Raw genomic sequence first — 16,331 nt, forward strand, 5'->3', positions numbered from 1 at the left:
CTTTGCCAGTCGTCACTTATTTTGGAAGCAACAATTCATTTTCAAATGAGCCGCAGACCAAAGCGAATTGCTAACGCGCGTTTGTGCGCAGTTCAGATACGCGAGTGAGACTCCAGTGGGATTGCAAAATTACAATAATAATAAAAAAGACTAAAATTAAATTTAAAGTCCGTGCAATAAAATTGTGAAAATCAAAGTGCCAATTACCAAGCAACATGGAACGAATTCTAAGAGGAATTATGCGTTATCGCAACACGACCAGGGAGCAAATGGTCAAAGAGTTTCAGAAAGTTCGCGACAATCCAGAGGTGATTAACTACAAATCTCGATTTGTTATTGACGTGACCTAAACAGTTTTTAATGTGTATTTTTTAGTAAATCAATGAAGCATGCTTTTGCCTTGTATAGAATAAATTTCGCCGTTGTTGTTGTTATTATTGACAGTGTGTAGGTCATTATCACACTTTTTTATTGCCTATCTGTCTCAGACGATTCAAGTAGAATGCTCCACTCCGTTCGCGCTGTCTCTCTCTCCCAATGTGTCATAAAATGGCATTTAAGCAATGCCCAGTAAAAACTTTCAGTGCTTTTTAAGAGAGAATCACCTGCTCTCAGAGTGTTTAGTCTCTCTTTTGCCTGTCGCATATTGGTAAACAAAAACAAAGGCTAACCGGTTGGGTTTACTGAAGTGCGAAATTAGTATTATTATTTCGTGTTTTATTTTTGTATACATTAAATGGCTTTTACTATTCAGCAGCAGATTTCAAATTTTAAAATTAAAGTTGCACTAATTACTGATTATTAAGGGCTAACAATAATAATAAATATACTAGACTATAAACATATTTAGTTACTTTCTTATACCAGATTTCAAATTCACCAGTTCGTTTTTTAAGCACACGTCTTAAAAGAGACCTTTAACATTTAATATACTCGAATTTATGATAATTTTGCCTTAGCTTGCAAATTATTAATTCGATTCGTCTCTAACTTGATATATTCATATATTATAAATTTTAAAGAATGCTATTTTGTGAGCTAATATTAATTAATTTTCTATAAAAAACATTGCTGGGCATTCTTAGTTAGGTGTAGATACCCTACGATTAAATGTTGTTTGCTGTCAATCCTTGACGTCTGTGTTGTCCATAGTGAACGACCATGAACCAATAGCGATTGACTTGCTATCCCATTTAACACTTTGGCTGCTGTCCAAGTGTGCCATCAACAAAAACTAATATTAAATTAAACATATACATATATTATTTTTATCAAAAGCACTCTAGATATCTCTTCTAATATTGAATATTTACCTTATCAGCCAAAGGCCGTATTTTTCACCTGCATGGACAGTCGCATGATACCCACGAGATATACGGACACGCATGTTGGCGACATGTTTGTGGGTGGGTCGATATATTCTACAGCAATCTATAGTAGCTGAAATAATCTATATTATTCTCTCTAACATTTGTGCTGATTCTCACGGCTAGTACGTAATGCGGGAAATCTGATACCACATGCTCAGCACTTTCAGGACGAGTACTTTAGCTGTGAGCCAGCGGCATTGGAGCTGGGATGTGTGGTGAACGACATCAGACACATCATCGTTTGTGGGCACAGCGATTGCAAGGCCATGAATCTGTTGTATCAATTGCGTGATCCCGAATTTGCATCCAAGGTGAGTTTGATGTAGCTAATAAATTGCATTGAAAACTAAAGTAAATGTAATACATTTCAGCTCAATCGAAGACTTTCGCCACTGCGATCTTGGCTGTGTACACATGCCAACACCAGCTTGGAGAGATTTCAGGAGTGGTATGCTGCGGGCATGAAGGATCCACTTCTATTCTCTTCCGAAACACCATTGCGTCGCTTTGTGGCCTACATTGATTTGGAACATCGATTTGCACTCGAAGATAAACTATCTCAAATCAATACCCTGCAACAAATGTCCAACATAGCCTCATATGGATTCCTCAAGGCGCGCCTAGAGTCACATGATCTGCACATCCACGCTCTGTGGTTTGACATCTACACGGGAGACATTTATTACTTCAGTCGTGGAGCGAAACGATTCGTTGCCGTCGATGAATCGAGTGTAGAACAATTGTCGGCCGAGGTGAGACGCTTCTACTCCTAAAGTGCCGAGCGTGGCATGAGGTCGACGCCTTGAAACAGTTGCCTTGGATTTATGTGTCTGTGATATGTTCAACAAAATTGTGGGTCTTATCTATACATAGGTACAATGTGCTTAATCTTATAAATATGTAGTAGTTTTCTATCCAGAAGTGGCATTTAAGTATAAAACTATGTTTAATTGTTAGCGTTTTATATTAAGAAATGTTTGTTTTTTTTTTACATGTGTATAGTATGTGTTTGTTTTCTGTATATAAACTTAAGGGTTATAATATTAAACTTTAAAGCTTATAAATGTAGGAAAAATCAACGCTCATACCTCTACGATACATATGGAGATGTTGTTGGCTTTATATATTGTGTATTGTATTGGATGTATGTATATGTAGTAAATTTATATTATGGGAAGCAATACGATTATAAGGCGCGTTAAGGGCGCTTCGATGTGCAACAACAAACCATGTGTGTTTCTCGAAACTAAAAAACAAAAAACCGAACAGTAACAAAGAGATAAGACAGTCACAGTCATTTTCTCATGACTCCATCAGTGGAACATATGGTTCTGATGGTTCATGGCAATGTTATTTGGATTCTCCAACTCTTCAAAGTACTTGCGCGCATTGCGTATGTTGACCAGCGTCGCCTCCGATGGCAGGGTGGGATCTGACATGACCACCATAACGTATGTGTTGCTGGTGAAGGTATCAATGAATGCGGCAAATGCATTATTTCGCACCTCCATCGACTGGAACTTGGCACCCAGTTTGGAGCAGCTTAGCTTGAATTGCTTGATAATGTTCGACACCTTCTCAAACCGATGTGAGTCGCGATTCTCCTTGCTCTGGCAGTGTGAGATCACCAAGAATGTTGCTTTCTCAAACAACAACACTTCATCCGCCTCAATCACAGTAGCAAAGTGGCTCAGCGAGTTCTCCAGCGCAGCAACATTTGGTATCAACATAGTGACAATGGAGGACCAGGCTCTGCATACAATTAAAAAGCTTATAACTGAATTCTATAAAAATGAATTTAACCGTTTACTTGTATAAAGTCTCGTCCCAGATGCTGGTGCGAAAGCATGTGACATTGCCTGGCCTGGACAAGCGTATGAGATCTTCTTCACGCTCCTTGAACACGTTCTCGCGATGCTCCTCAGCCACCAAATCCATTTTGTGCACCAGACAAAAGATCTTGGCTTCAGGTGAATTCTGTAGCAAAGCCTCCAGACAACTCTGATAGTAGTGAACATCGCGCTCCATCTCCTGGCTCTCGACATCAAATACATAGATCAGGACCTCCACATTTCGAAAGATATTGTCGCGCTGCTGGGCAAAGTACTGTTTCATGAATCCTTCCTGGCCACCACAGTCCCACAGATTGAGCACCAGATTACCCAGGAAACGCACATGTGAATGCTCCACATCGACTGCATTTAATTTGAATGTTTAAGGTCATTGGAAGTCAAAACTATGGCAAAATACGTACTTGTTGCTCCCAGGCGTGTCGTATCTCTGGCTATATAGTTGGCAAATATAATGGAACGCATACTCGTCTTACCCGAGCCGCTCTTGCCCATTAGCAGTACCTGGAAACAAGCAAAATATATAATTGAAAATATTCGATTGCTTAATTTGCACCTGATACCTTTTTCTTCATTTTACTGCCTTCTGGATTTTGTTTGGCTGATAATAAAGGCTGGGCTCAATCGGAATAAAATGTTAATGGAAATCGTGATAGTGTGTGGTGGTCATCAGTGTGGCCGCAAGTTGCAATTCTAAATACACCATATCTTGTGAAAATGTGTACTACACTTGGAAAATTATAAAGTCTTAAGACTAAGTACAATTTTGATAGCTGCTTACATTTTATATTTATAAATAAATAACGATTAGAAATAATATATTTTGATTAATAGACAAACGTAGATAAACTTTATCGCAATATTAATTTTATTTTAATGAAAATTGTCCGACATCTAATATAGTGTAACCGAGTTCGAAATTGTGGAACAGTATTTTGGTATATTTTTTACAAATAGAAATAGCGGTCATTTTTATTGAGCATACAAACAAATGCTGAATGCTATGCAAATATAAAAGCAAATGTTGCGGTTAATTTGAACGTGCATGAAAAATTAGTTAATTGCAATAGTTATGCACTTCATATAAAATAACAATTGATATCAAGAAAGTTTGTCAAACAGTTGCAGTGTGCTTGTACATTAGAGAGAATGAAAAAATTGTACGTCTTTTTGTTATTTCTCCTTCTGGCCATGCAATCTGTCTAGATATTCTATAATAAGAACTTTAAGTGCACAAGGACACATTACTAAAAGAATAAAAAAACGTGCTTGAAATTGCAAAACTTTTTGTATCAGAGCGAAGCGTCACATATTTCTGGTCAATATAATTTTAACTAAGTTCCAACCATCATATTTAATAGACTAAGTTCAGAAACTAAACACCAAGTTATTTTTATATTTATTTATGTATGTATTTGTTTAGATATTTAACGAGTCGATTCAACGAAATATCTTAATAAAAACTAAACATTTATTACCTGGTAAATGCTAATGAAATATAAATGCCCAGGGAAATTTAATTTTGAGCATATATCGATAAGCACATCGATTATTCAACCGTTTTCTGCATGTGGTAGGAATTGGTTTTGCAGTACTTCCAAAAAGTAACGGCTTAAATTTATCATTTAAGAAAATAAACTTTACAGCATGCATAATAAAGAGAAAAAATCATAAAGAGCATCAAAAAGCGTGAGAAAACTTAAAAAAAAATTAAAACTTGTCCCGTGTCTATTGTATAGTGTCAATTAACATACTGTTCTGAATCTCTGTGTAAGGGAATTCGAAAAAACACCAGCAGTTGAGAAGAAAAGAAAGAAAAAACAAACTAAATATAAAAACCGGCTTACAAGAGCGGACGGCCAGGCAACGCACATTCATATGTGACTGTGTGAATATGTGTGAATAACCGTGAGCAGTCTTTTGGATTGCTCTTGTCCAAATAAAGCCCCGAAAAGTGACAAAACGTTCAGTTGACGAACTAAAACCGAATTGAACGGTCGCATTCTCGTAATCTTGTACTTGCCCACCGAGTGTATCGTTCTTAAGGTCCAAGAGTGCATTGAAGGTCGAGTTCCATCGATTGGGTTGAAAGCGTGTGCCTTGAAAATTGGAAAATTCACTCAGAAACTGCCAAACCAGCAAAAATGCTTAAATTTATAATTGTATTGTGCATTTTTTCCACGCTCAACTGCAGTCTGGCTGAGCAAACTTCACGTGATAAGCGTCAGGCTGAAAAGGTGGTTAAAGTTGTATATCAGATAAAGTGCTTTGTTTAAAATCTTTTTCAACTTAGCTGCACATAACTCTACTGTATGAGTCGCTTTGTCCAGACAGCAGAAACTTCATGCGACAATTGGGCCCAGTGCATGAGGAATTGGGGGAGTACATTGACATTGCATTGGTTCCATTTGGAAAATCGGCGGTATAATTGCAATTTTAAATTGAGAAGAACACTCATAAAATTTAAGCTCTGTTTTATACGCAGTCCGAAGAGAATGGCGCTTTGTTCCACTGCCAGCATGGACCAGCTGAATGCGAGGGCAATCGTCTGCAGAGCTGTGTCATCAGCAGCACAAACAATCAAGCGATTCAGGTGAAATTCGTTGTTTGCCAAATGTTTGCCTTGGATTATGCAAATGCTGACAAGGTGCGTGTTATATGTGCTAAGAGAGCGTCGGGTGAAAGTAAGAATTTATTTAATCAGTTAGCGATATGATTATTCGCATTTTGTGTAGTGTACCAATGAAGCGGGTCTCTTGACAGACGTCGAGCATTGCATGAAGACGCCAACGGGCACGAAATTGCAGCTGGAGGCTGAGCAGATCACAAAGCTTTACCGTCCCAGCTTTGTGCCCACCATCGTCTACAATCATGTAAGTGTGTAATATATTCGTTAAACCTCTTTGTTAACTGGTTTTCTTCAACTCGGATTACGCACTCGCAACGCCAACAGGTCTTCGATCAGCAGCTGCAGGACAAGTCTCTGCGCAATTTCCGGTCTACGGTTTGCTATTTGCTGCGCCAACAAATCTCTCTGCCCCCCACAGTGTGTCAATAAGTCGTGAAATGTACGAACTGTATTATTAGCATGAGAAAAGTTTTTCAAACGAAACTTGAGAATCAATAAACCCTCAAAACAAATTAGAAACTCAAGATGAAACTAATTTGGAAACAGCAAATAAAAATGTTTTTGGCCGAATGATTATTAGTACTCGTTTAATTTCTAGACTTTTTGTAGCAATAAAATAACAACAGAAACTGTAGACTGTTCGTTTGTTGCATATATTTCCAATATGATAATAATTTATATAAGTAGATACAATTCTTGAATTACATATAGTACATACTTTATTTACAGAGTTCATATCATATAAATTCGCTTCGGGGGGCAAGTGCATGGGAGCCCGATCAAAACAATGAAATTAGTGTGCATTTTTCAAGGAGGTCGAAAAGGGACTCTCTAAACAAAACAAATATGTATATGAATAAGTATACCGTTCTGTTACAAATTGCGCTTGCAACTCGCAACAAGACATAAGACAACTATAAATATATGTAAACGTATTTGTAATTGTAATTGAATAGTTTTTAGTTACATAAATGATTTGCGCAAACAAGAAACATTTACACAATAATATCGTTAGGTTATTTCCTTGCATGATGAACCAACAACAGATGACTTACACATAATGTACATATCTTCTAAATATAGCTTAACAATTAGACTACAGCTACGACTACATTTTAATTACATCAATTTCTTGCACTTTTCTTGCTTTTGGTGTGGTTGACGTGTGCGTAGAAATAACAAAGTGAAGGCGGAAACTCCTTTTTTAAAGCATACTTTCGGGCGGCACAAATTCTTCAGACAGCTGTTCCTGTCCGTGCCCCAGCTGCAATTGCCTGTCGCTCGACAGCGACCTTGGCGGCAACTACTCCGTTAAGCGAACGCCTTGGCGCTGGCTTGGGTGGCAACCGTGGCTTAACGGGCGCCACAACGGGCGCAATGACGCCAGCGTTCGCCTGGTTGCGTTCCTTTTCCTGGTACTCCACATAGCCGCTCTCGTCGCTACACTCCGAGTCATCGTCCGACACGCCGCCATCGCCATCGACATCGGCTTCCAATGGCTTCTGTGGATCAGATACCTCAAGATCGTTTAGGGATTCGGCTGGGGATGAAGAGTTGTGCTTAAGGGTGATGCTGCTGGAGCTGCTGTAGTTGGTGGCGTCGCTGTTGTGGCGCAGTTGCTGTCTACGCTTCGACTCCTCCAGTCTTTGGTAGATCAATATCTGTTCGAGCACCTGATGCTGTACTGCATTGTTGTTGCTTTGCGTCTTATTGTACTCCTCCTGATTGGCATTTGTGACCGTGCTGGCCGTCTCGCAACCACTGGATATGGAGCCCTCATCGCTGTCCGGACTCGCCAGGCACTGTTGCGTTCCCATTGCAGCGCCTTGGGCTGCTGTGCCGCTGGCTGTCGTTGAGCTGGAAGCATTCGAAGAGATGGATGACTGCGCTTGATGGCGATACTGCAGGCTCGCTTGATCGCTATTGCGCTTGCGCATTGAGCTACGGTGCAGCATGGTGAGCATGGCTGCCTGCCGAAAGTAGTGATCATCAGCATCGTCCAGGTAATCCTCTTCGCCATCGCTGCAGACACCCGAGCGACGTAGATGCACAACATCCTCGTTGTCGTAGTCAGCTTGCGGATCAGCGCTAGGATCACTGTTTATGGTGGGCAATAAGCTAAGCGGTTCGCCCTCGTCTTCTACCTCCTCAGACTCTGGCACTGGTTCCACCTGCAGCTCACTGAGACTTCCCAGGCTCTGACTGCTGTTCTTGTGCAGCTGCATGTCAAAGTACGGCAGCAGCTCGTTGCTCAGCGTCGTGTCGAACTTCAGCAGCTTCTCAAACTCATCTGAGTCGGAGCCATCGTTGACAACTGGTGTGCCAGGTGTGCTGCTGTGTGCATCCCCCTCTGGCACTAGCGCTGCTTCTGCCTGATGTGAGCAGCAGCTGACCGCCGCTTGTATTTTGCCCGTGCGTCGAATGGAGTGACCACGACGACAGCGTCTACGGCCCAACGTCATGGCCGGATACAGGGAGTCGCGTTGGCAACAGGACTTCATTTCAGGCTCGTTGGTGTCCTCGATTTCGTCGCCCTCCTCTTCGCCAATGGCTTCCTCGATGGCCATCAGCTTGGGCGCCGATTTGGAGCGCTCCAGTGGCGGTCTGTAGTTGTTGCCGCCCACGCTCAGCATGATCTTGCGACGCGGCAGACTGGGATTGTCATAGACGGCATTCGCCAGACTGAGACGCGCATTTTGTTTGAGAATTTTCTCGCGTTTAAATTCCCGCAATGCGCTTTCCAAGTTGTCCTACAGGGCAGACAAAGAAATTAATTAGTTATTGAATACAATTTAAAACGTTTCTCTAACCGGTTACCTTTAGTGTCTCACAAATATCCTGAGCAATCTTCTCCTTGCTGCAGAGCACAGCATGACAGCGCAGCTCGTGCTTCAGTTTTCTGCCCTCGTGTCTGTAGATCCAGCAAAAGACACGCGGATAATTCTTGGGTGCACAGCAATAGGTGATGCGATTGGCCCAGTACTCGGTGAGTCCATGTTGTCTAGTGGTTGCCTTCAGTCCTGAGGCACAGACCTTCACACGCATGATGACATCCGGCTTGGAATGCTGTGTGTAATTGCGCCACAGCGTATTCAGCTGCTTCTCCACGCAGCCCTCGCCTGCTAAAGAAACGGGAAGAAGTGAGTATTAGTTAACAGTTTCTCGGTTGTAATGCCTTTTTGCTACTCACCCTTGGCCCAACCGGTTAGCACATTGCCCAAATACGACACCTTATACTCCGGATCTGGTGTGCTAATGTCGACGCTGTGTGTCCGCTTCCACCAGAGCTTGCCGAGACCGCGGGTCAGCGTGCGCATCGCCTTGGTACTCAGCTGATCCTCGCTGCGTCCCACATGCTCCTGTCGACTGCCATACTGCAGATCCCGCGAGTCTGTCGTCAGCGTCATCACATTGGTCACTTGCACGGTGTCATCGCTGCCGGCAATGTCGCCATCCTCCTTGGCCATGCGCTTGAATCGCTCCAGATACGGACCAGCTCCACGCTGGCGACCGCTGAACGTATGAAATTTGCCGCTCGCCTCGTTCGCCAGACGCTTCTGCTCCTGCCGCTCGAACTTCCTAGCATTGTAAGTGTTCCCCAGCAGCCGGGCAATGCTGCTGCTCTTCACGAACTTATGCTGCCTAGGCGGTGTTCCAATTGGCACTGGAGGCGTCGGTGGCAGCAGCAAGCTGCCTGTGGTTGCCGTGGTTGGAGGAACTGCCTCCGAATCTGTGGTTTGTGATTTATTGGTTGATTTCTTGCTGCCGAAATGGAAGAGTGTGCGTCGCTCCTTTGACTTCTTCAAAGTGTTGCTGTTGGTGAGATTTGGTTCATTGTTTGGTGTGACTGTTGCTGTGGTGTTTGTGGTTGTTGCTTTGGCGCTGATAATCGCTCCGCTGGCGCTGCTTAAATCATCGTAGTCGTTGTTATTGTTGTGCGTGGTTGTCAACACGAAGTCGACTTCATCGTGACCCTCCATCGAATCCCTCGGACTTGCCACCGCACTGCTGTTGTTATTATTGTTGGTTGCCATTTCGCTTTTATTGTTGTTGTTAGTGTTGCTATTGTTGTTGCAGTTGCCGCTTAATAGCTTTTAGATTGTGACATGTTACAGAGCTGTAAATAAAATAAATAGGAAATCAATTAATACAAGACATTCGATTGAAGAGATTGCTGAGAAGTGGAAGATTTACAACTAGACTGTAATTTTATGGCCTAATAATTTAACAAGATTTGTCGGTGGATTGATTGATTAATAATTTCCATTGATATATTTAAGTTTCGTATTACAGTTAATGATACATATACATCCAATTTTAAAACTACCTCAAAGAATCCTTTTTTTTTCTGTACACTTCATTTCACTAAATTAACACATTTGAAAATGTACTATTAAATTTGCAGATATTTAGGAAATCCCTACCTACTTCATCAACAAGTGATTCTTAACAAATTTATAATATTTAAAGCAAACTTTCGCTTGTAAACTTTTTGCAGACTACTAATTAATCGCAAATAATGATTAGCCTCAATCTTTTTTTATCTTGCAATTTCATTTACTTTTTTATTTAGCAAATTAACTATTTTGCAATAAATCTATTTATGGATAGTAATAATTATTCACACCAATAATACTTTCAATTTTGTAATAGTTTCAACATAAAATTGACTTTTAACTGAACTTTATTTGCAAGTCATAAAAAGTATAATCAGGTATTGTTTGTCCGTAAAAATCACCCTTAGGCTTCCGCTAGTTTTTCCAACCAGCCGCAATCGCAAAAAAATAAAGTTCGTATACCTTACTCGATGGGAGTAATGGCCAGACTTCACGTCAACTCGTTGTAATTTCACTTGGTAAGTTGTAATATGTCTACAAGTGACGCAAATTAAGTAAGAGACGTCGCATAATTAGCACCTCAGGCACCTGTAAAATAATTGTGGATGTCTATTCAGCATCTCCCTCTCCACCCGGCGCTTAACTTTTCCGCCTCCTCCATGCAATTATTGTTGTCTTTGGAACAGGTTGTCATGTAATAGTTGTTTTATGAAGCCACAATATGCAGATATTTACAAGACACATTGTTTGCTTTACCAAAAATCCCACCCGAATGTGTGCGTTTCTTTTTCCATTTCGCGTATTTTGACTAATAATTGCAGTGGAAAAGCATTTAGAGGCGAAAATATCAAAACCATTAGCTACCAGTATTAAATGTCTAATTATAGAGATTTTATTGCGGTTTTAGTAAGTTGGCAGTAAATGTTTAATACTTATTTTTTAATTGATGCGAGAGTCTAGCAATTATTGCTCAAATTAAACGGGTTTATTTTTACAATATATTTTCCCACGAATGTTCAGCAATTAAATTAAAGAACAATCAGAATTTGCTTCTAATTCTCTGAGCAGTTTCTATGAAATGATTTTCTACTAAGTAGTTCTGCACGTTTTGCCGATAAGATGACAAAGTAAGCAACATGTTGACTACTACATTTTATGATCTTATCATGTGACCGAAATAAATCCCCCAGCACTCGAGTTTTGTGCAAAGCTGGCGTGGTCATCATCTGGCCGATCGCGTGGCTAATCAAAAACGTAACTGACTTTTTGTTATCTAATCTGCAACATTATCTAATTGTTTCGCTCTAGCACTGATTTTTCAGACAAATTTATAAACTACTTAATGCAATTCATATGCACGATGATAAAGGACAATTTTTTTTGATACGCTTTAGTTTGCCGTCAACTTGTCTCTGCTGAAGGTGAAGAGAAGACATGTGGCTACCAAATGCAATTGACCTTGACGAAGTCGCTGGAATTTTATGATATTTGCTCAAAGGTTTTTTTTTTTGCTGCTGCTTTCACTTTTGCCATAAAACCATGAATATCATCTTTGGCCAGACTGTCAACCGAAAGCGGGCGTCTAACTCATTCATGGATGCGACTGCGAGCAATGCTCAGTAGTAGTTATTAGTTACCGAATACGAACTCGAACCCGAACCCCTGTTCAGACCTTAGTCGAACCCTCGGGCCATTGACATCGCTGGATAGTTTTCACTCTGCAGAAAATGATGGCAAAAGGGGAAGGCAAAGAAAGCCCGCCGAATGGGTATGAAACATGGTAAACAAAAGTAAGTAATTGTTTTGCCTGAGACGCCCTAAGACGAATCACGGTAACATCAACATTTATGCCTGTTTTTTTTTAGTATTTTGGCTTTGTTGTGGTCTCACCGGCTATTTCCTTTTAGACCGTAATTGCAAGTCTTTAGTATATTTATTATTATTTTTTGTGCGTGCCAGCGACGCGCTTAGCGAATGAGATATGCAAAAGGTGTCACGAGGAAGTGTAGCTATTTTATTTTATTTACATTTTATTTTTATTTTTGTTCAGGTTCAGGTGTGCACATATCAGGAAGTCAATGAGTAACAGGAATTGACAGCAAAGGGAATTTCGACCTTCAGTCAGGGAACAGAACAACAACAACAGAGAGAGAGAGAAGGAAGGCGAGAGTAAACAAGCTTTTAGCCCAGTTTAAAATTCAACAGCAGGTATTTATATTATGGTCAATAAATTTGTGGCTCAAACAATAGAGACTGACTGTCTCTCACTGTGTCTGGCTCAAAAGAACAGCTGCCGCCGTCGCTACACAAATGATTTTTGTTGGCTTGACGTAGACAAAGACAAAAGTGATTGATCATCGTATCATATAATTTGCGAGCGTTTGAATTTATCTATTTGACTTGTGAGTCTAGATGAGACAATGGGACAGCTTTAGCAGTTCATCAACTAACTAACCACAGAAGAACCAACCAAAAAAAGAGCTTCGAAAAGATGTTGAGTCATTTATCAAAATGTATTTTTAAGCAATTTTAACAGCTAAATTTGCCTGCGCCAAGTGCTTCCCAGGCAGCTCAAACAGAAACCAAAACAACCACAGCATCAGCATCAGCAACAGCAGCAGCAACAGAGAGGAATAACAACTTGTAGATACATATTTATGTTAAGTCAAGTTCCAGAGCTAAACACTTGAGACATGGCATTCTCAATTGGCAACAAGCCTTTGCAATTTATTATTTTGCTCAAAAGACTTCGGAGATCTCTCAGGTGCTCAGGTGCAACCAGCGGACTGTGAGCTGTGCTGCTGGGAAACTGTGTCAACGGCAAAGCAAAATTGAAAAGTTGATTTACAATAAAAAAAAAAATAAGCATTTTGTTTACTTTGCTTAGGCCAAATTGAACTTAGCCATAGCACCGCGTGTGGCTCCAACACGCCACAGCAATGTGTCTCCGTTGTTGGTTTAAATAAATTGTAAGCAAAGAATTACAAACTGCGACACAGCACGTCGAGAGAACTCAGACTCAGGCTTAGTCTCAATCTCCGACTTCAACTGAGAGACTGAGAGACAGAGACAGCGTCAAGAATGTCTCCCAAATGAATTTAAAAATAAAAATAAAATATATAAATAAGTAAAAAAAATTAAAGACAGTTTCGCAATTCGATTTTTGCTTTTGGGCATGTGTGTCACACGATTCAAATACGAATACAAAATGCGAATACTCGCACCGCCGTACGAATATCGAGTTAAGGCAAGGCGACTGGAAATCAAAAAATGGAAAGGAAGTTTGCCAGTTTTGTACGTGCGAACGCATCGGAATGCATTTAATTGAATGATTGAATAAACACTCTCTCAAGCATTCAATTCAATGTTTAGATTACATTCAATACGGCCAGCCAATCCCAACGAGATACAATTGAAGATGAGACACAATGCAAAGGTGCGAGTAATGACTGCGCATTTTGGGATGGGCTGAGACTTTGTCTATACAAATGTCAATATTCATTAAAAATTCAGTATTTATTTGGATATTGTTATAAGACTAAACATACGAGTACTTAACGAAAAAAAGTACCCAAACGATTCTCAATGATTTTGCTACTTATTTTTAGAAAAGTTTATGGCGATGTTTTGCACATTACTAATCTCTTTATGATACACTGGCAGCTTATCTCCTTTTGAGCATTCAGCACAGTTCTGTCTGGAGATAACTTCTGTTGGCTTCCAGACTTATCTCAGTTGCACAATTCGCACGAACACTTTCAAGACTCAGGTGAGTTAACAGGTAATTAATACCGCAAATTCCAGGCAGCCATAAAAAACAACAAGAAAATTAAAGCCACAAAAAGGTTTTTTATTGACAGGAGTTTTAAGCTCGCCACGCAATGGATATAATCGTAATAAAAGTGCGCATTAACTACAGCAAATTCGCAGCAAGTGGTATAATTATACCCTACAGACATTATTGGTAAACAAAGGGTATGTCCATTAGATATGAGAACAGTCATTCTTCAAGAATCTTAACATAGAAAAGTTAATTATTTTGAATTACAGGGTATTTTCTAGTCGTGAGCACTCTGCTTGTAATGTTTTCACACACTCTGTACAACTTTATTAAACGCCTGACGCCCAGAATCAGTTCGTGAAACACTCAAAAGAACGATGCGAAACTGCGGACAGACAGACAGACGGACGGACAGACAGACTTACAGACTCATACGTGTACACGTACTTATTTGCCTGAGTGTAAACAGATTAATGTTTACCTTTTGATGGGGTCTAAAGGGGTCAGTCGAGCGGGCGCCATCGTATCGGTGTCGGAGTCGTAGTCGGCTTCAGAAAGCCAGAGTTGGTGTCGGCGTTGGCTTTAATGGGGACCCGAGACATGAGCCGACATCGAGTTCAGTTTGTCTTCATGTTTTTACTTAATTGAGGCAACCGCAGCAGGTTTCTGTTCATATTATTATTATGTTATTTTGTTTTGTTTTTTATTTTTATTTATTTTTTACTTTGTACTTTTTGATGTCTGCGTAATTTTGTTGCTTATTAAATTGTTCGTATTTTGATTTCTTGTTTCTTTTTTTTTTGTTTTTGTGCGTGTGTGTGTGTCTGAGTAAAAACCTTTTTTCTTTTGATTTTTTGAAATTGAAATTGGTTTTTGAAAGTGAATGCCTTGACATGAATTAAGCCTGGCTAAAGTTGTTGTTGTTATATGCATTAACATATATATAGTATATTTTCGCATATTTCCATATGATATTATTTGAACTGGAAGTCGCCGCTTTTATGGCATTTCAATTTACTTAAATATCTTGGCCGAAAACTTCATTAAAATGCTGAACAGCAGACATCGTAAAACCATATAGAATTTGTTATATCCTGCATTTTACAGACAACTTCTGAATTTGTTATATCCTGCATTTTACAGACAACTTCTGAATACTCTGTGATATGTTTATTTAGGGGAAATAGTATCTCATTGAATAGCGTAATTTATAGGGTATTATTTATTCAGGTGAGTAACAAAAATAAATACTGAAAACAAGCTCCAATAATCGCAAAAAATATATAAATATTTATACATTCAAATTGTAATTGAATTTCTGCGGCAACAGGAAGACGACAAAACAAACAAATAAACACACAATATCTATAAATAAACAATTAAATAAAAAATACCTCTAGATAAATGTAATTATTGATGCCAACGGCAAATAGGGAGAAAGTTGAGGCCAAAAAGTGTTTGCCTTTTGGCTAATTATTTGACATTTTCAGCAATCGCTGTCTCTTTCTCTCTGTCCATCTCCCTGTCTTTTCAGTTGTCTCTTATCTTGTCACTGTCGCTTTTTTATCGCGCTCAAAAAAGATTCGCATATAAATTTAGGACTGTCTTATTGTACAAATCATTTCTCAACTACAACAATGGAGCACTTGCAAAGCCCCGGGTTTCTCCAGCTCAACAAGAAAACACAAAACAGAAAAAAAAACAAGAAATTAAAAACAGTGGAAAAAAATAGCATGACAAATAGTTTGTCATCGGCCTGAAAGGGTTCGTTGCGAATCGTTCGAGCAAAATTTATTAGCAAAACAGCAAAAAAATATGCGACAAAGGGGGTTAATTGAGCAATAAACAAAATGCAAAACACAGATGTCGCGACGTTGTTGCATTTGCACTACAACAACAACAACAACAAAGATGACGACGAAGACGGCAATAACAAAAGCATTTGTTGCTGCAATAATAACTGCAGCTTAAAAAAAATATTTTTTTAAAAAACTAGCACCTATCGAATTTATATTCGTATTGATATTAGCTTCTCTCTCTCAGTTTATCATCCTATTCTACAATATATATGTATTTAACATTCATCTCAGCTCATTAGTTCTTGACGAAATTAAATCAATAACAAAACTTGTTTATAAAGTGTATTTGAAGTTTTGCAAATATTTTCATATTTTTCGAGTTAAAATCATTGTATGTTCATATACATATAGGATTTTATTTTATAATATTTGATTTTAATGTTATAATATTATTTTTATCAATAAATAAATGTATATTCTTCATATTAATCAGAAACAATTACCCACACTCTTTGTCAGCATCAACCTGTCACTATTCAATTAAGAATTTTTGTAATATAGTTTT

General features: G+C 39.3%; 4 protein-coding genes across 6 annotated transcripts in view; 2 read left to right on the forward strand and 2 right to left on the reverse strand.

Moving 5' to 3' along the window:
- The first annotated feature begins 36 nt into the window (after positions 1 to 36).
- On the forward strand, positions 37 to 3,455 carry LOC132783882 (beta carbonic anhydrase 1). The gene is made up of 4 exons (XM_060789191.1): positions 37 to 308; positions 1,322 to 1,406; positions 1,494 to 1,681; positions 1,742 to 3,455. Exons 1-4 carry the CDS (start codon positions 216 to 218, stop codon positions 2,141 to 2,143), a joined length of 768 nt encoding a protein of 255 aa, XP_060645174.1. The 5' UTR covers positions 37 to 215; the 3' UTR covers positions 2,144 to 3,455.
- Positions 2,316 to 3,923, reverse strand: LOC132783881 (ras-related GTP-binding protein A). Its single transcript, XM_060789190.1, has 4 exons — positions 3,784 to 3,923; positions 3,625 to 3,724; positions 3,181 to 3,565; positions 2,316 to 3,122 (listed from the first exon to the last, which is right to left on the reverse strand). Exons 1-4 carry the CDS (start codon positions 3,793 to 3,795, stop codon positions 2,684 to 2,686), a joined length of 936 nt encoding a protein of 311 aa, XP_060645173.1. The 5' UTR covers positions 3,796 to 3,923; the 3' UTR covers positions 2,316 to 2,683.
- Positions 3,924 to 5,177: 1,254 nt separating this feature from the next.
- On the forward strand, positions 5,178 to 6,413 carry LOC132783883 (GILT-like protein 1). The gene is made up of 5 exons (XM_060789192.1): positions 5,178 to 5,457; positions 5,514 to 5,642; positions 5,706 to 5,867; positions 5,956 to 6,093; positions 6,174 to 6,413. The coding sequence occupies exons 1-5, from the start codon at positions 5,365 to 5,367 to the stop codon at positions 6,276 to 6,278; spliced, it is 627 nt and encodes a 208-aa protein (XP_060645175.1). The 5' UTR covers positions 5,178 to 5,364; the 3' UTR covers positions 6,279 to 6,413.
- Positions 6,414 to 6,481: 68 nt separating this feature from the next.
- The window catches only part of LOC132783880 (uncharacterized), a 35,379-nt gene continuing 25,529 nt past the window's right edge, over positions 6,482 to 16,331 (reverse strand). For 2 of the 3 annotated variants that reach the window (XM_060789188.1, XM_060789187.1), the window contains 3 exons: positions 9,040 to 9,966; positions 8,667 to 8,971; positions 6,482 to 8,599 (listed from right to left, as the gene is read on the reverse strand). In XM_060789188.1, the coding sequence (XP_060645171.1) occupies positions 7,085 to 8,599; positions 8,667 to 8,971; positions 9,040 to 9,883 (2,664 nt within the window). In that variant the 5' untranslated portion in view covers positions 9,884 to 9,966 and the 3' untranslated portion in view covers positions 6,482 to 7,084. The remainder of the gene's footprint in view (positions 8,600 to 8,666; positions 8,972 to 9,039; positions 9,967 to 16,331) is intronic. The other variant, XM_060789189.1, reaches the window with a different exon arrangement.

This window comes from Drosophila nasuta, chromosome 2R (genome assembly GCF_023558535.2).
Source record: "Drosophila nasuta strain 15112-1781.00 chromosome 2R, ASM2355853v1, whole genome shotgun sequence".
Lineage (NCBI taxonomy): Eukaryota > Metazoa > Arthropoda > Insecta > Diptera > Drosophilidae > Drosophila > Drosophila nasuta.